The sequence below is a fragment of the Excalfactoria chinensis genome, chromosome 3 (assembly GCF_039878825.1).
Source record: "Excalfactoria chinensis isolate bCotChi1 chromosome 3, bCotChi1.hap2, whole genome shotgun sequence".
Taxonomy (NCBI): domain Eukaryota; kingdom Metazoa; phylum Chordata; class Aves; order Galliformes; family Phasianidae; genus Excalfactoria; species Excalfactoria chinensis.
In genome coordinates, this window is record NC_092827.1 from 62,748,332 (window position 1) to 62,769,100 (window position 20,769).

At 36.0% G+C, this 20,769-nt stretch overlaps 1 protein-coding gene across 1 annotated transcript in view; it reads right to left on the minus strand.

The window, feature by feature from the left end:
- The window catches only part of PRKN (parkin RBR E3 ubiquitin protein ligase), a 632,920-nt gene that overhangs the window by 94,912 nt on the left and 517,239 nt on the right, over positions 1 to 20,769 (minus strand). The window contains exon 9 of the mRNA XM_072332498.1: positions 16,378 to 16,527. Within this exon, the coding sequence (XP_072188599.1) occupies positions 16,378 to 16,527 (150 nt within the window). The remainder of the gene's footprint in view (positions 1 to 16,377; positions 16,528 to 20,769) is intronic.

Sequence of the window (20,769 nt, forward strand, 5' to 3'; positions counted from 1 at the left end):
ATAAAATAGGGAAACTGAAAAAAGTCTTCAGTAAATTCTTGCAGCAGGAGCAGTGCTATTTCAAAACAGTAATAATAATACTCCATCTAAGTGCTGCAGTTAAGAGGGAAGTACATGCGGAGAAAATAATCTATTTACAAAGAAAGATTTAAAAAAATACACCCACAAAATTCAAATAGCAGATAAATAGCTTAGTGTGGTTTTCAGAGAATTTGCTAAAGAAGGGGTGAGAGGACCAAAAAGCACAGGACTAATAATAGGATTCAAGTGGTACAAAGAAGCATGGAAAACAGTAAATTCATACTACTAGTTATAGGAAAAAAAATAAAATACATGAACATACACATGCACACACACAACTACATATTATTAATCACTGAGAAATACTAATCATTAATTACTGAGGGGAACAAAATGCCCTAAAAAAGAATGAAAGGAGCACTAAAAAACTAGAATGCACATAAACGTTTCAGGATGATGGTGACTTACCTCCCCATTCATTGAAAATTCAACAAAATATCTGGGAGATTTGTGGGGCAGAAAATAAGAATTAGAAGAAAAGATTTAGTTACTGAAACTTCCTCTGATTTTCACTTGCCTGTCCTAATATTAATGTTGCATATGGAGGTAGCCACACAGTTTCCTTTCTTTTAGGCAATGTTATATGTAAAATTTCTGATCCAATGAAAATTTTGAAGCAGGTAAATTGCAGAATGAATTTAACTACAGTTTTGGCTTTCCTATATATATCCAAACCAAATAGCTGAGTGGGAGCTCTGAAACTCGGGACTCTGGTAATTAGTTTTCTTTTTTTAAGGTTAAGTTGAATGTTGCTTTCCTCATAAAATGTCTGCAATGATTATGTGACACAGAGACTGATTTATCTGCTGTTATCATGAAGTATCAACACTGTCATTTCATAAGAAGCTGGTTATTCTAAGGAAGAAGATTTTCTAATCCAGTTCTGGCTGTTGATACTCAACAAGAGAGGAGAAAGCTGTAATGTCATTCTGAGGTAGGACTGGCTTTCTTTAAAGCGGTATTCAGAAAGTCTCCAGGGATTTAAACCCTCCTTAGCTTTATGAATGTTATTTGCCAAAGCATATATACATTCAGCAATATTGCACACAATTGATTTAATCAGTTTCAGCTGGCTTTACTTGAGACTATTTCTAAAGCAAAGCCTGCTAGAGATTAGAATGACCAGAGAGTTGAACAGATATGGAGAAACAAATATGTTGGTACATCAGTTGATTTTCTTCAGAACCAACTGGACTGAGAAAAAAAGGAAAAAAAAAAAAAAAAAAAAAAAAAAGGGAAACTTCTTGGACAAGCAGCATTAATACAATGGTCACCTTCGCTCTTTAACTGAATCACAACATCAGACAGGAAAACATGGCTGTACTTTCATTAATCAGTGGTGCAGTAGGGAACACAATTAATGTGATTTATAAAACTTGGTTCAGCATTCTCCTTTTTTGCGCTAATACATTTTTGACTCAAGTTCAGATTGTGATTCGCTGCAATTTCCAGGTTCTCAGATTATCTTCTGCAATGTTCCACTTTCTGTAAAAAATTGTTCACTTCTCTCTGTGGTCATTTGTACTTGTCTAAGTACAGAAACTTTACATTTGTCCTGACTGAATTGCTAACAAGTTCCAAATTATTTGCTGCCCCCTAGCTATATATTATATGCAAATTTAATAATCTTACTCTGTCATCATTCATCAAGGCATCAGAGAAAATATTAAAGATGGCCAACCTTAGAACAGACACTTGAAGAATATGATTTGAAGCATCCCTCCACTTCAATTACAAAATGCTGATACATTGTTTATACAGTTTTCCAACTCATCACATACTCACCTAATGAAATTATCACCTAATCTTGTATTTTCAATGTTTGCCTGAAGGAATTTCATGTGAAATGATGTCACAAGTTTTACTGGCATCAAAATATAGCAATGACATCATCTACTCTCCTACCCACAAGTCACAGAATAGATTTATAGTCCTATCACATTGACACAGGCTAGATTGATGTGATTAACGCTTGTTAAAATCACTGTTTTTTTTTGTCTTCTAGGTACATGCCAGTAATTTGATACTTTGCTAAAGATTTCCTCTGGGAACTTAAACCTACTGGTCTATAATTCTGAGGATTCTCTCCCCTACCCTTTCCTCCCCCCTTTTGTTTTTTCTTATTTAGATACAGAAATTGATATTAGAGTTGTTAAAAGTTAATCAGAAAAGGCCCCAGTAACTAAAACATCATGTTTTCAGCTTTCTAAGAAGCGATCATTCATGTTCTTAATTTTATTCAGACTTGGATTTTATTTCACTTGGACTTTATTTCACTTGGACAAACTTCCTCAGCCTCAACTAACTTGAAAGTATGTCTCTAGTGCGTCTTATCCCCACTATAGTTTGTAGTTGTTCTATTTTATTGTTTATAGATCTGCTAACCTGAGCAGGTTTGATATTTTGAAGGAAGGTTGAAAGAAATCAAGGAAACGCTATTGCCTTCTTGGACCTGTTTGATGATGATTTTCCTCCTCCATGAGGAGACGGCTAGCAACTTGCATGTTGCAGTTTATATCATTTATTTTTGGAAAGCTTTCTTAATATTCTTTCATAGATTCTGTATTGTATTAGAAGTATTCTGTTTCATGTCCCACACTTTCTGAGTTTTCCCACCATGTATTATTTATTGTTCTATCTGATCACAGCTGCTAATTTTTTTCATGCAATTCTTTCTTGATTTTCATGTTATAAAAAAGCTTTTTGTTAAGCTAAGTAGGTCTTCCCTGACTGTTTCTAGTCCTTTACATTGAGATAATTTACCATTGTGCCCTCAATGCAATGTACTTACTGAACATTTTGCTTCCTTCTGGTTATGCTCATTTCCTGTCAAACATCCACATCTGCATTTTTGTAATTTCTTGAAGGCATAGTTTTCTTCTTGCATAACTTTCAGAAGTATGTTTAGTTTGACTGATTTTGTTTGCATTTGTCTAGGAGACTTATTCTAAAAATCTACACGTCTAAAAGATTCAAACTTCATTTCAGGAGTTGACCACTAGTCATCCATATGAAATTATTGTAATATTTTTTTATTTTTCTGAAAAATACTGAAGGGGAACATGTTTACATTATGCAGATAACATTTTTTTTGTGTGTTTGTGACTATGAAACATTTGCAAATGTTATTAGGGCAGTTTGTTTCTGCCATGTGTCATCTCTTCAGCAGTAATACTCAGCATGGGTTAAATGTTTTTTATACAGTTTTGAATAGTTATATGTCACACTCTGAAAATAGCGATTAAACTGTTCATTCTTTGTTGACTGAAATCAAGTAAGAAATCTTTTGCTAATAATTAATGTAGTCTCCCACAGGGAGAAACACTATTTGCATGGTTTATAAGAAAAACAATTCAAAAACACTAATGTATTTCCCGATCAGTGAGAGCTTACGATGCATATTATGAAAATACCACTGGTGAGAACCACAGCAGCATATAAAAGCCATTTTTGTATTGTACATTTACTGCTAACTTTATTTGCTATCTGATTTATTTAACTCAACAACCACCAGTTGCTTTCACTCTGATCGTTCATAAAACCGGAGGATATGATGAGATGCTTCCTTAGAGCAATGCAACTTGTTGGAAGCTGTATTCTTTCCCCATCTCCAAATGTGTCATACTTTCCCACTTAACTTTACAGAAGTACTTCACGCCTACATAAAACCTCCTGTCAGTATAAAGAATTTTACGGTATGATATCTGTAGATGCTTGAAAACATAACACCTGATAAGTTGTAATCAATTTGTGGTTACATAAATTCACTGCACTAAGCAGGAGTGCATGCAAAAGAGCATGGTCATGTGGCTGGTCTGCTCCTTGTGCATCCAGCTCTTGCACATTTAAAGCTTTCATCCACTTAACAGACCTTACCCTCTGCACCCACTGCTCCTCTCATACCCCCACAGCACTCCTCATTACAATCTGTGATATAACCGCCCCAATTCTGTCTTTGTATCTGCACAGATTTGGGAGGCAGTTTCCCAATGTGTGCTGAATATACACTATTTGGCTATCAACACTTTTATTCCTGTATAACAGGCTCTCCTATGAAAGGATTTAGTAAGTTAAAGGTTTTCCAATAGGATATAGAATTTCAGACCTTGTCTGATCTGTAGAGAAATTCCTACTTCTGCCTGGACTCCATCTCTGCCTGGTCACTGAACGCCATGAAGGCATTCAGAAGTGTTGTACTGCCTCATGCAGTCACGAGTCCCAGCAGAGGAAGCAAGTTAAAGCCCCTTTTCTCTTCCTCCTGGCTGTTCTCACAAAATGCAGGAGCTACTTCTCACTTCTTGGGTCAAGGGATAGAGTGGAGATATTGGTGTTACCCTGATAGTTTTCAGTGCTCATTAAGATCCCGCCAGGTCTTCTCAGCCCTTGCTCCGAGACTGCTTCCTTATTGCACTCATTTTCCTTTTTTAACCCTTCTCTATCTTCAGAGGTTATCTTGAGGATTTCAGCTTTGATCATCTGCCTTTTATTTTATTTTGTTTTATTTTATTTTATTTTTTTAAAGATTTTGGCTTTCTTGTTTAGGTCAAATGTCACTGAAAGACTATGTTATTAACAGGCATATTCAACTAATTAAAACTTTTAAAAAATAGCTGTTTAATAAGCTTTTAACATAATCGTCCTCATCATAAAGACTAAGAAATTTCAAAGCACTTATTTGAGAGACATTTCTTAAACAAAATAGGAAGATAAAATTTACATTCAGCTTAGTTCAGAAGGAAAAGTAAGGAAAAAACTACGTCTTGTCAGGTTTCTTATGGCACTATTGTAGAAGACAATCCATGACTACTCTTTATTTGTAGTGCATATGTAATATTAGACACAGATTTTAAATTAGTGACTTAAAAAACAATTTATTTTTATTTTTTTACATAGCCATTTCAAATGTGCAGAAGGGACTTACCACTGTTGTTACTTGGTATTACAAATGTGAGCATTTCCACCAGTATAAAATAGAAAATGACAGAGATTAAGTACAAAACACCATGTCACTATTTGATATAGAAAAAGCTGAAAGCTTAACCAGTCTATTTTACTGGTAACTCAGTCTGAACAAGTGAACCATCAGTACGTAAAATCTTACTCTTTATCACCTCATTTATGTCTTATAAATGCCTGAGGAACAGATTTTTTTTATCATGGTAGTGATTGCCACCCAATTTAACATAAAAGCTTTTGTAAAAAAAAATAGTAAGAGTGGTATCAATATTTTAATTTTTGAGAAATGTAAGCATCAAGTGGAGGTAGCCAAGACTTGGTTATTCCCCTCTGATTTTCTGACCTTAGATGAGGCCTCCAGTCACAGAATGGAAGCTGTTCAGAATGTTCCTTTTCTTCTGCCTTATGACAGTTTTATAAACACATACTGACTCTGGTTTTTCTATGACTTCCCACTGAATTACAGGTAGTCATTGTTCTCCAAATCTATATGTTTTCTCTTCAGTAAGGATATTATTACCTTACAACATAAGGATATCTTCTATTTAATTTGGCATTTTATTTTTGGTCATTTCATTTTATTTTCATAATTTGCCTTTGACTTCACAATATTCTCTTTACTCCATAACAGCTTCGTGACCTTAATATCATTCTTAAGGTTGAAATGCAACTTCTATTTCAAACTCACTTGTACAAGCTTAAAACTTTCCCCAGATAATCTCTTTCAGACTGAATTTTTTTTTACACTTCTGCTTTGTTAGAAGTGGATTTTTGTTTGAAGCTTCACAAGCATCATCTATTTGTTTTGATTTAGCCGACATGAAAAGACAGCAGTTCTGCAGCAGTCAAGACAGTTTTCAGATGCTATTTTTTGGACTCTGATAATTGAAAATCAGCTTTGTTTCAGCACTTCAAAATCAGCTTTGATTGTGAAATGGTGGCTTTGCTAGCTCTTTGAAATTGCTTGGAAATAATAAAGTTATGTATGTGACTTCATTATTAAATAACTGAAGCAGTAGTAGTGAGGGAAGCTGATCACAAAATAACTTCCCTACCTAAAAATTGTAAAGGATATTTATTTTCTATAAGGAAATTATACTTACTTATATTTTATAAATAAATCAAATTATTTATCTCTAAATCTTTTTAGTGTCATTTTCCCCTTACTCTTTATGGATTGTAAGCAACTAAGTATGTTACGGAGTGCCCAGTCAATCTGGGTTCAGTACAGTACCTGGAAATAATACAAATACTTTTCTTATACTTGTGAAATAGCCTCTTTTCTTTATTCCACAGACATACAGTTGCAATTACAAAATGTTGTCTGAAGACATAGTGCTAAATCCTGCAGAGCTGTAAACCCAAGCTTAAGCAATGGTTAGCAACAGGAAGGTGAGAACAAGTTCTTGTATGCTTTCAACAGAAAGGATTTTGAGCTAAGAAGTGCTAATGCACACTACCCTCACTTTTTCTATGATTCCTCCCCATGGTGTGCTTGTAGTGTGGACTTTATGCAATACCCTTTAATCACAGAGTCTCACAGTCTCAATATATAATCATTTCCTACCCTATTACTTGAAAAATGCTGTTGTTATCTTGGAAGAATAAAGGAAGAGCCTGGCTGACCAACAAGGAACTTACCCATTTTAGAAAGTCAAGGAAAGGCCGAGAAAGAAATTCTTTGGACATTTCTTTAATCAGGTAATGGAGGAATATATTTAAAAATAAATAAATAAATAAATAAAGCTAACATTTTTAATTGGAACACTCCATTTAGTAAATGTTTATTAAAAAAAAAAAAAAAAAAAAGAGGTGGAATTACTGATGAGAACCATGCTGACACAACTGCCATATTTGTACATCACAGAGTCATAAAACGACCTGAGTTGAGAAGAACCTTAAAGACCATCTAGTTTTAACCCCCCTGATGCAGGTAGGGTTGCCAACCACTAGAACAGGCTGCCCTGAGCCACGTCCACAACTTATGCAGAACAGACCTAGATCTCAAAAGCTCTATTGCAGATTTTCAGTCTGACATTCACTGAAATGAAGACTACAGGTGCTACAAAAACTGCATATTGTGGAACACAAAGAGTACATTTTTCCTTTAGTATTCAGAACTTTGAACTTTTTTCCATGGCTAAGCTACAATTGCCAGTCAGTAGGTTCATTCTAATCTAAGATCTCACTGTTTGGCTCCTATCTTTTTTACCCTTTCATTTCCCATTGATTAAGTAGCTCTTGCATTTTACACTAATGCAGTAATAGAATCCAAAGTGCCTCAGGAGGCCTTTATATGAAAGGCAATAAATAATCCTACCTTGATTCACATTTATTTGCCTTTTCATTTATAAGCAATTTTCTGCATTCAGCCTGTGTTTCTCCTTCCTGTTCAAATTCAAAAAGTTTTAAGAAGATTGCTCAAATGAGCCTCTCAAACAATGTGGATCCTTCCTTCGGTTGCTGCCACTCTCAGAAACTACAGTCTTTGCTGATTGCATTATTGTTCCCCCTCCAGTGCCTCAGTGATAGGTCTGGTTTTCTTTGTTGTTTTTTGTGGTTTTTTTCATATCAAGTTTTCCATTAACCCCTAGTTCTGCTAATTTGCAAGTTATCTGTATTCATCTTATCTATTATACAGCTGCAGTCAGTACGTACACTGTGTAAGAATGAAAGCTCAGCTAGCCTGTTACAACCAGGAGTTTTAATCCATTAGCTGCAGGAAATACAGGTCGGTTTAAGATGCTTATACTTTTCCATCAGCATTTCCCTCGTGTCATAAAAGTGAGAATAATCTTACTCTATCTATAAATGGAATATGAAGCCAGAAGACAAAGGTTTAGTTTCTAATACGTGTAGAATGTAATGGGATATTTCTATAATCAGAGTTTATTTTGCCCTTACTTCTTATTTTACACTCCTTGTATTTCCTGATGGGCCACATGATAAAACATTGTCTCCAGACTGTCAGTGGTATTCCCAAGCACTTTGTTGAACAGGACAGGAGTAATGAGAAAAAAACTAGTCACAAGTCACAAACTTCCAGAATGTTCAAGGCGAGATAGAATTGTGAGTTCATCTCATATAATCTGAGCATCACGAACAACCAGTTATCACTGGAATCACAGTCCACTAAATGATGCACTTCCGTGAAGCTGTTCCTCCTAGTCAGTGTGCTGATATCAAATACAGCAAGCAGTGAATATTGTAAACCCTGCAAATGTTCATGTTTCTTCTACTTGTAGATACTATTTTACCCTTTCCAAAGATGGAGAAATTTGAAGGCAGCTTCAGCTTTGGAATCTAAACACAGAGCAAGGGACAAAGTTGACTGGTTGGCATCAATAAAACTGAAGTTCCCAGCACCCTTCTAGGTGACTGTTCGATCTAACTGTTTACAAAGACTACGATTTAGTTGATAAATCATAAAAGCAACTGACAATGTGATTTTAAATCTGACTTTTCTTTTAGCTCAGCCTTCAATTTAAAACAGGCCTGACATGAAGTTTCAGCTAAATTGGTAAAACAAGGACCATTTCATTTTCAGCAAAACATTGGTCTACAAATCACAGTTTGAGCCAGTTTAGGTTCATACAGACCAAGTTTATCCCCTTTTGTCATAGGTCTGTGTCCAGTTTTGACTTTGCTTTATAAGCGACAATTTGATTTTATCCTAGTTTTCTCGAATACCATTTCCCTCATCCACAAGTAATGCACTTCTGCTATCTGTGTTCTCATGCTAGATTACAGAGGCCAGCAGCCTCTATTCCCTTATCAGGTAATTACCTCATGTCTCTAACTCCTTGGTCCTTCTTCCTCAGACCCCACCTAGCAGATTTTAAATAGGGAAGTACTAGGTAAGCCACTAAATAACAAATAAAGTCTGTGCATTAAAAACATCACACATTTAATACAAAATGTTCAATATTTATGTAGAATTGCCATTTTCCAGATGCCTGCATGATGCAGAAATAAGGAAAAAGCTACACCATATATACATGAAGGGATATAGAATTTGATCAGTTATTATGGCACATCTTATATTGTCCTAGACATCAAGCAGACAAAGTTGATGGTGTTTCAAGTCCAGCTCAATGAGATCTGAAGAGAGACACACATTTTCTAACACTGTTTTTATCAGCTAGTTCTCTGTGACTTGGGAGGTAAAAAAACCCAACACTTATTCTTTTAACCATTGAACCAAGCACAAGTAATGGATTTATTCTCCTCACAGAAAATATTTGTTTTGCTTTTCATAGTTACACGAATGAACATGATATCTTATAGCAATAATGGAAGCATTCTCTGGGTTGTTTTATCCACTCATTCTCAGCTGAGCTTCCTTTCAAGTCACAAGGCCAATGAATTGCAGCACTGAAACATATGGACAATGGAAATAACGAACCCTGACACCAATACATACAATTTGTTAATTGCCCAGTGTCGTTCTTGTGCAATGCTTTTATTAAACCATTGGCTTTTTTAAAAAGTCCCATGCTTATAGACTTTGTTTTAAATCACATAAAACATTACCAGAAAGAAAAAAATAAAAAATCCAAAAAGAATATTGGTCAGCCTGAGGAAGCCTGTCATATTTTAGCAATGAAACAACTTGCTTAGCTACTGAAACATAACACATCAACAAGATGGAATTCCACTTTCTGTAGACTATAGAGTGCCCACACAATAGAAGAAAGTAATACATGATGATTGGCTAGAGTTGGTGGTGCAGCGCTAGCAGCTCAGCATTTAGCCATAATAGAAAATGTCTGTCTCATTTTCACTCTCCTTGAAAAAGCTCCCTATAGTATATTATGAAACATTCCTACTGTGAGTTGGTTTCTTAATCTCAGCAATACCTTCAGCTATTACCTTATCCATGGTAATACATTTCTAGTGAATTTCCTTAGAAGCAAAAATTTAATGACATATGGAACCAGGACAGATACCTGAAATGTAATAACAAAGAGTAACCCAGCAATTTAACTACAGACAGTACTAGATAGTGGCTATTTACTATTTCCATTTTAGCATATTGCAAATGACACAAAGGTCTTGAGGTCTTCTCTTTTCTGTTCTGAGCTATTACTCTGTTTTTCAAAACCACAGAATCTCCTATACAGACTACTGACTTCATCGCCATTCCACTCTTAAAACTGAGACAGGAATTAAGATTACTTTTCACACAGCCTTTCTTCACCCATAATATTTTATTAATCTGATTAGAGAAGTAAAACTTTTTCAATCCAAATATCTTCAAAGATTGTCTTGAATTACCAATATTCATATCATCTATCTTTAAATCTTGGAAGTATCTGAAGAGGTATCTATTTTCTCTTTACATACATTTAAGATTTTCCTGCTGCTGCTAATGAAGAATCAAACATTTCTATCTGCACCTCTATTTACAAATTAAGTCTTTTAGGTTAGTGAGACTTTCAAATCTTTTGATCAGGCAGTATATATGGAATCTTGTGCCAAAAGCAGATGCAAGAGTGAAAATTTGCACAAAGAAGGTACATGTTGATCACAAAAATACATTGCATTAGAGGTAAACTTTACAACAACAGACTTAAAACTTCCAGATGTTGAAACAAATTTTAACTGCAAGATTGGGGAATTTTACAAACTATTATATGCTTTCATACGTATGAAATAGCTCTGAAACAATATTTCCAAGTTAGTTCATGTCTCAGAGTTTAAGCACTTTCACACATTACTCCAATCAAGATATAAACTCCTAAGGTAAACAGTACTGCCTAGAAGAGACAAAACACCCCAAACTAACAAAATCCTCATTTGGATTATCAAAATTTAATGAATGAGAACTTTTTGCTTGGAGTTTTTATAATTCAGATTTGTCTCATCAGAACAAAGTATTTTTCCCAATTACATAGTGTCTGCCCATATAAATATTATTACGCTTAATGTAGATATCACTGACGACTAAGCATGTATGCTAAGAAATGCATGAACAATAGACAATGAACCATAATAAAAAAACCTTTGCAAACAATAGGAATGTGTACTGCACTTCTCCTGTAACTACTTTAGAGTTTCTTCTATTTTATTAAGCTTTCTGAAAGGACAGACAATCATTAATTCCACAAATACACTGCAATTGATTGCATTAACATATACTTCCTTAGCTATGAAAGAAAACTACAAGAAAAAATCAACAGCAAAAAATAGCTGGGAAAGTGAAATTGCCTTTAGAATCATAGAATCATAGAATTACCCAGGTTGGAAAAGACCTTTGAGATTTTGTTCTATTGGTAAAATGGCCTAGGAACTCTATGTATTAGGAAGACATGGTATCTACATCTATTTATTTTTCAGAGAACTTTTGCAGTCTGTAGCCTTAAAATTTCACCCATTCTGGAACAAAATTCTTTTTGTGTGTGTGTGTGTGTGTGTGTGTGAAATCTTGGTATTTTTCAATGGCACTGTCTGTACACATATAGTATAAATTGTGTAGTAAGTATGGTATAAAGGAGGTGAAGTAACCCCAATTAAGCCTTTGAAAGGTTATAAAACTTCCATTCTCACTGTACAGTGGTATCCACTACAGTTATTTTCTCACTTATAGACTGGAGCTTCAGCTAAGGGTAGTCAAATGAAGGGCCACAAAAATCAGCGATGATAGCTTGCTCTTAGCATAATTTGGAGTGGTCTCAGGACATCCATGAACTATGTCACTTGGCTATAATGTTGGCAGTCAGATCCCCGAGCAAGGGATTAACAAAACACAGAGGAACTGAAATTACATTATTATTCTTGCTTATATACACTGCTATCTAGGAATGAATAAACTCAAGGGGATTGTCAGAGGCTCTATCTCCACAATCTCAGTTCTCACATTCCAAAGGAATCACAGAATCATGGAATTGTTTGAGTTGGAAGGGATCTTTAAAAGTCATCTAGTCCAACCCCCCTGCAATGAACAGGGACATCTATAGCTCCATCAGGTTGCCCAGGGCCCAGTCCAGCCTGAACTTGAGTGTCTCCAAGGACGAGGGCATCCACCACTTCTCTGGGCAACCTGTTTCAGTGCCTCAAACCGTTATTGCAAAAAACTTCTTTATGTCCAACCTAAATGTCCTCTCTTTGTGTTTGAAACCATTTCCCCTTGTCCTATCACAACAGGCCCTGATAAAGAGTCTGACGTTTTCTTTCTTAAAGCCCTCCCTTAGGTTTTGAAAGGCTGCAGTGCAGAGGGGCACAAACACCTCCCTCAACCTGCTGACCATTCTTCTTTAGATGCAGCCCAGGATACGTTTGGCTTTCTGCATTGCCAGGGCACATTGCTGACTCATGTCCAGCTTTCCATCCACCAGTACCTCCAAGTCCTTTTCAGCAGGGTTGAGCTCTATCTATCTTCACATCTTCCAGCTTGTAATGATAGCAGAAGTCTCTGCTTGAGTCAGTTAACTGATACTGCATGCTACAAAATGCTTATGTTATTGTGAAAAAGGAGTTGGGATGCAATCACACATTATTCAGTTACCATCCCACTGAAAGATGGTGTTAAGTAAGTAGTGAAAGTAGTGAAAGTTTCCTAGGACAGATGATCTATACATGTATGTATCTCAAAGCATACTTTTTAATAAGCAAGTTGTAAAGTCCTCCTTGAAGTTCCACTCTAACCTACTTTTAGCTCCTGGTTTGCTGTTTTTTGTTTGTTTGTTTGTTTGTTTGTTTACTAGGTAGGAGATAATATCACTATATAAAATAAAACCAGACAAAAATGTTTTATTTATAGAGCTCTTGTATGTCTTGATTACTACAGCTTTTCCTGTACTAAAGCCAGCTGGTACAATATGAACTTTCTTCTATGTTTTGTTGCTGTTTTCTTGTATTAAATATGTCACACTTTTATATCTCTGCAATAAAAGTTAGTAACATAGGTCTGATACATAGAAATGAAGGCAAAAAAACAGCGTAAAATGATGACAGTCTGATAAATCAATTAATACACTTATGGCTAATAATAAAAAATGTAAAAAATTTGGCAAGAGTCAGTCAGCCTGTGGTACCACAACATGGATGTGGCTGACAACTGCTCATGATCATTAAAAATATTTCAGCATGCTACTTTGTAAGACAAAATCAGTCTCTCTGTGTCCAATTTATTTGCTTGAAAGCCTGAATACATATCACCAACTCACTGTAAAGGCTAAATATAAGGATGCTTATTTTCTTGGCACAGTTCTATCTAAATATTTTCCAGACTGTTTTTATATTGGCGTTTCCAAATTTCCTGAAACAAAGAAAAATCTACCATATCTAATTTTCATAGATGGCCTTTAACAAATTATGAGTGCTCTCTTGAAGATGTATTTTGCTCTCCATGGACATTGATAGCGATTATTTTGCAAAAAGAGATTCTAGTTCCTCATTTTACATGGCACAGAAAAATTGAGAAAGGCAAAAATTCTGCATCCTAGCCCGGCTCAGGTACCTGTTCACCTTTTTCATTCTTTTACAGGATTGGTCACATCCTTGCCTATTTGGGACTACTTCACACAGTTTCTTTTCTGATTAATGGAATAGTTATTTTACCTCAATCCCCTTTGACCAACTAATTCTCTATTTGGTTTCTTCTAAAATGGCTTCTGAAAAATCTCTCATTTACTGTCTCAACTTTATCTTCAAAAGTTCTCCTCCCTCTCTCCCTCCCTCAATCAATCTCATCTGTTAATTAAAATCCTTAACTGCTTGACAGTTCCCTGTACGGCAATTCAGACCCAAGCAATCCATTTATTCTGTGTAGCAGGCACATATTTATCTAAGGTGGCTTTTGGGTGAATGAGTAATGACATGTGTTAGATCTATTTTCTTCTGCTAAGTCTATGTCATCACTTATTTGAACTTTACCAATAGACGGAAATTTAGATACCCCAAAAGAGACTCTATGCATCTGAAGTGTTGCTTACAGGATGACACACGTACTCACAGAGGATCTCCAGATTCATGTTGCCTTGTTTCTTTGCTTAGCTGCTTCAACAAAGAACTTGTCTCTAACCTAAGCTGCACAGGTAAATATTGCAAGACATCTTTTGTTGAATTTATTTGGATGAACAAAAAGGCTATTTCTTCTTTGAGCCTGTAAAGCTCTATGTTTGCTTGTTAAAGAACCCAGAGAACTGAACTGTATGAGCCTGGACTTCTCTGACACTTATTCCACAAAGACTGGAAGGCTTTCACATTAAAATGACCAGGTTTTGTCTGGAAAAAAGTATCACCACAGTTTTAACTTTCTAAATATAAAACACCCAAAGTGACTCCAGAAGATGGAGTAAAAATAAACAGCTTTCCTAAATGTCTTGCTGTCCTTGTAGGCAAGTCCTTACCTTCTGCCAGCTCAATGAGGTTCTCCAGCAGCTGACTTAGCCATTGCCTTCTGATGCTGTGGCATTCCTTTTCCTCCCTGCTTTTGTCTGTGTGCTGCCATTCCCAGCTCCGGGCTTGTAGCCTCTGGGAAGGCAGTGAGTGAGACTCTGTCACCCTGAGTAAGCTCAGAAACACCTGAGAGAAGTAGCAATCCCCTTCATCTTTCTCATGAAGTAGAATTAGTCACTTGTAATCCTAAGAACAGTTCCTGTCCACCACAACTCCGTGCATTAGATATGGTAAAGAACATGAGGCTTGTTTTTCCCTTTTTTTTCTCCACAGCAGGGGGGAAAGAAAAGAAACAAGAAAAAAGGAGAAGAAAAAAAATAAAAAGCCTTATCTGTGCACAAGTTCTGGTTGGACTGCATGCAGACACAAGTGAGTTGCACTAAGCAGGACATCATATATATAGTGCTTGGACTCTTGCAACAGGCAATATTCTGCCACAAATCTTCTTTGAGGTTATTATTTGTCAAATCCTTTTTTCACCACATTCCATTACACATTCTGAGGAAGGGCCTTAATATCAGTAACAGTTGGCTTACAGACCAGGCTTTTTCTCATTTCAGACCCAGAGAAATGTAACTCACAATGTTAAAGGCATTATGTAATCCAAACAATGGGTGAGGTTAAACTCCAGACTGTAGACCTGGTCACTGGCAAACACAACACAGATTCCACTGAAGGAAACAGAACAATCTGCTAAGCTAAGCAATACACCAATCCCTTATGCTTTGTGAAATTTATTTACAGGGCATTTGCAGATTCAAAATGATGATGAATGAAGCTGCAAAACACAACTTGATTTTCATCACTTCAAGGCAGAAAGTAGAGGAAAAATTACTTGTGATTTTATCTTTCTTAAACAATCCCTAATGGTTAATCTAGAAGCATTTCTTTTCATTTACTCAGTCTTGTTTCTTATTACTCTCCCACCTTCTGCTTTATTTTATTGCCCTCTGTCTGCCCAGTGAGGCTGGGGAGCACTCTTTTTTACATGCACCACTGCATGGACAGATAGAAAGCTTTACCAAGGTCGACAGATGCTAACCTACTCAGAGGAGACAAGTTACTGCAACCTCCTAGTTCGGCAAACAATTATTCTTCCATGCTATCAGTTTGAGGAACATCAAAGCTACAATAAGAAGTGCATTTTCCACAAGAAAGACAACAGCAGGAGCATGATAATATTTTATAAATACAGATATTTTCTCTCATCCTGTGTGGAATTCAGTAACATGAGCATAGAAACAGTCACTTAGCAAAACATCAGTCACACTGACATAACATGTAACAGATTTCTCTCTGCATATTTCTGTTTTCCCTGCAGACTGATTCTTGAAAAGATCTGTTATTTCTACTGCAAAAAATAACTGACCTGTATGATTTGACCGATTAGCAAAAACATTTCCAAGTGTCATTGGCTTCTGTTTTCCAAAATTTCACCATTAATTGAGCATAGTCTCTACTTGAAATTGTGTTTCTTTTCATCGTATATCTTAAAACAAATTATAAATGCTACTGAAGTATCAACTGGTTATTCTTTTTGTCTTCTTTTTCTCATTTATGAATGAAGAAAGGTGGCGTTAATATAATAACAAATTATTTAGTCAAGATTTGGCTTATTTTTGCTGAGTGCAAGGAGAAAAAAACAAAGTGCATTTGGACTGTCATTTGTACAACTCAGTTTTTCACTCTAGCTATTCAACAGCTTCTAAAACCAATAAAAACAAAGCATTCTGGAATGGAAACAGCCTGCACGATGAAGTAGTCATTCCTAAGCCATGTTACTGTATTTCAATAATTTATAGAGATATAGCATCCCATTCTCTTATAAAGGGCGATTCAGAGTCACCAATGGAATAAAGTCTCCTTTTTCCACTTTTTCTAACATTCTAGAAAAGCATTTGTCTTCCATAGAGCTGATAGAAAAATATATGTACTTACCCCACAGCCTATTCCATTGCCTGGTTCACATACAACTTTCCTCACTCCTGGTTCAGGTAGCAGACCTGCGCCACAGCTGGGAGTTGGACACAGCAGGCCTCCCATCTGCAGCACGCACTCCTCTGCACCATAGCGCTGGTAGCGGTTATACTGTAACACAAAAGACAGGTGTTAAACTTCTGACTGCATGCAAAGAAAAAAAAACAACCCCACAAGCTTAGAGCTTGAATCTATCCCATATATAGAGTCATCTGCCTTAGTGGCTTGCGTGCTAAGTTCAGCTTATTTGATAAATGCTTCAAACTGTGTAGATCACTAAATGAGGTGTCATTTTCATAGAACCATAGAGTAATGGAATAGCTTAGATTGGCAGGTACATCAAAGATCACCCATTTCAACTCCTCTGCCATAGGCAGGGTTTACACTCACTAGATCAGACTGCCCAGGGCCCATTTTGCTCCAACTCACTTTGCGTGCATCACTCGGTTATCTTTTAAACAACTAGAGAACAGTGTGTGACACTAAAATGAAGAAACTAGCAGACTGTTCCTGCAGATAATGGGGAAAACTCTTACATTTATCTACCAAAATTATTGTAAATATCACAAATATAGTTCAACAACAAATACTGATAAATCTTGTGTAGTCATTGGAAAGAATCCACAGAAAGACCCAGTATAATGCTTTTGAGCCAAGGGGCTGCAAAAATTGGACAGTCAATTTCCATTTCAAAATACATTTCACGATATTGATTGATAAAATAGTTGTCTCAGACCCACTCAATTTAATATTAGATTCAGGTGGTTTTACTTCCAGGATCCTCCAGGAAATTCTCTTGGTCTCTGCAGTTTTCATCTAGTCCCATACCAATAACTTGGAGGGCTTTGGAAATGTCTCCAGTGGACACACTGACATACACGAATATTGAATAACACACACATTCTATCCTCTGAGACAAAAAACGCCCACTCTAAGATGACTGATGACATAGCAATAACTTTCCCTGGTCTAACTTATCGTGTTTGCAAACTGAGATAAACTGAACAAGTCCAAATCATGCTGTGAACATGTAAATCACATCCACTCGAGGGCTCTGCGCTGGCGCAGTTCCACCCTGGTGGCTATAAAAGCACTGAAAACCAAGCTACAGATTCACCTATAAATCTGGTCTACTGTAGAGTAAAATAAATGAGAGAATTTGGTTTAAAAAGCCCCATGAAAACAGAAAAATCTAAAAGGCCAAAGAAAAAGGGAGTAGCATGAATTTTCTTTTAGAGCAGAATGACTTTATGGTGAGCTAAAGGAAAAAAACAAACTTTATGTTACAGTGCTCACAACAGTATTTAGTGCTTCATAAATTTTTCTCTTGTAACTGCTCATGAAAATCCACTTGTTCCCTTTTTCTTGGATAAAAAACAAAAACCTGGTTGTGATTCTGTCAGCATTCCCATTATAAATTCTCAGCTGAAAAAAAAGAAGATATTCTTTCTAGTTTCTAACTTAAAATAGAGGTCATGAAGAGACTACTCTGGTCACCTCTCCCTTTCTTTTGATTCACAGAAGCACAAGATAGGTAAGATGGGAATCAATCTGTCTTCTTATGCTGCAGGTAGAAAATGGTCCTCTTGGCAAGATGGACAAAGCAGTTGTATTCTGCCCCAAAAGTTTGATATTTTATAGGAGTTCAGCACAGAATTAATGCATAATTATAGCACTCTTATCTTTGACTTTCACACAATGAAAGCCAAACGAGTGGATCAATACAGTGGCTGGAAAGACCACACAAAGTGCATTTGCACATCTTGATATCTAGCAATCAGCCAGTTTCCTGCTTTCAAAGCTCATACATATTTACAAGATCATGGAGTCATAGAATGGTTTGGGTTGGAAGGGACCTTTGAGATGATCCAGTTCCAGCCCCCCTGCTATATGTAGGGACATCTCCCTCTAGACCAGGTTGCTCAAAGCCCCATCCAGCCTGGTCTTGAACATTTCCAGGCAGGGGGCATCCACAGCCTCGTTGGGCAACCTGTTCCAGTGATCTGTCATAAGAAGCCATTTTCCTTTTCCCTCGTTCTTGTAAAGTAGCTCAGTTAAATTCAGCAACTGACTAAAACATGTACTAGCAGAATATATACATGTTCTATCATACATAATTTGCTGAGTTATATGCTGTATTCTGTGATCTTAAATAAAATGTCTCACTTTACATTAATAAGCGCTTAGAAAAGGTTTGGAAAGGACCAGAACACTATTAATGAATTATTAATTAACAACTTTAATATAGTGAGATTATATATATCAGAGGAATTTCCCCTTGATATAACACAGCCATACATATCACACAGTCCTGACTCAATCAATATGCTTAAAAAGAAGTCAGTTTGCAAAAGCACATAAATAATTTTGGAGTACGTGATTATGTTTTTCATCACTTGTCTGGAGATTTAAAGTAGTATTCACTTTATTTAATTTCAGTTTCTACAGCGATGATACGTATGGTTGTATGAGTTGCTTAGACTCATTCAACAGAGAGAGACGAGATCCAATTCGTCTCTTCTCTTTTAGAGATATACCTTACTATGAGAAGAACTGAGCCTTAGAGTGCCCTATTGTATTAACAATAGAGATCAGACAATTTGCTAGATACTGACACCTGGCATTAGGTAACTCCCATAATAGGTGCTTCAGAACCAATAATTCTGATCCTAAGTCACCAGGCCAAGATATTTTTGAATCCAAGGATTAAGTACCCAAATAACTCAGACTGCAAATTACCTACACAACATTCTTTCTTCAAAAATTAAACATTTAACTTAAGCAAATCACATGGGCTCCAAATATACTGAATGTGAAGAGACAGTTATTCCAGTAAGGGAAGTTATCCTGACTTAAATGTGATGTCTACAATAGGTGGAATGAATCACCCCAAGAAAATGTTTTATCTGCTAAGCTCAGAATACTAACTTAAACTAGATATCTAACACTTACAGAGCTGTCACTGGAAGATTAACTCTCCTGTTCATTCAAAATACTTCACAATATCTATTAATTATTAGCAGTGTGCACCCTATTTAGTGATGCACTCATCAAGTGAAAAGTGTTCTGCATGCTAGAAGTAAGAAAAATATTGTAATTATTTTTAGGAAAAACTTCTGAAAAATGTAATATATCGAAAATTTGACTGCAATGGCATTCATAGCACCTGATTTTAATTCCTGTCAGCAGCACAGCCTGCCTGTGGTTTTCACGTAAGTCACTTAATCTATGCTACTCATCGGTTCCCCATTTGTCAGGAGGTAGAGTGATACTTGCTGATTTCACTGTAGTGTTGAGAGGCAAAATCCATTAATAGTCATGAGGACATCAAATACTATGGTAATGAGAGGCATAGCATTACACAGAAATCACTAGTCATTTACTGCTGCTAGAAATCAGCTTTTGAGCAAAGCATGCAAGGCATTAGAAATATGCCTTAGAAATTTAGCTAGGTATATAATTGCCAGATTCACCATAGAATCATGTATTTCAATATGTATTTGGAAAACAAACAAACAAACAAACAAACAAACAAACTCTAAAATATGATTTACTCCAAACAATTAGTACTAAGATAGATAAAGGTACAGAAACAAGATACTCATAAATGATTTATTATTATTATTATTATTAGTAGTAGTAGTAGTAGTAGTATGTGAAAACAGCATTCTGCCACGTTCCCCTTGGTTTGCTAATTATTCCAGACAACCCAAATCAATGCTTTCCATTGAAAAAAAAAAATGAGTAGAAAAAATTCCCAGCTCCACTTCTGGTATTTTAACCACACCATTAAGGTCTTTCATGCAAGTTTTGCTCAAAAAGAGCTGTCAGGGCCTTTAGAAATGATTTTTATAAATGATTATAAATTACACTATGACATGGACACAGAAATTTGTGTAACAGTTACCACTTATTCCCTGCTCCCCACTTTGCAGATAGGGATGATGTCCCCGGAGAGGTTGAATAGTCGCAGGTTTTCAACCAGAGGAAATTCAATCACTTAATATTGTAGATCAGTGATAATATAATTGAAATCACTGGGCTGGCAGAAGAATGAAACAGGGTCAACTATACATTGCTCTACTTTAATGTTCTCTGAGATTTAGATACTAAGACAAACCTGAAATGCACCTGGATGCACAAAACCCTTGGGAAATGTACTTTGTGAATACAGTGCTTTCTTGCTAATATTATGTAACTTGCAAGTTATGCTTTAATATGCCTTGTGCTGTGTAGTTTAATGTCGCTTTTAAAATTGTTAGTTTTTCATAGTTTTTCAATATTTTCCTCTTTTTACTTTTATTTTTTTTCCCCCTAAGCCTAAAAGGATCTTCTCAGTAGCAGCCTCACAGG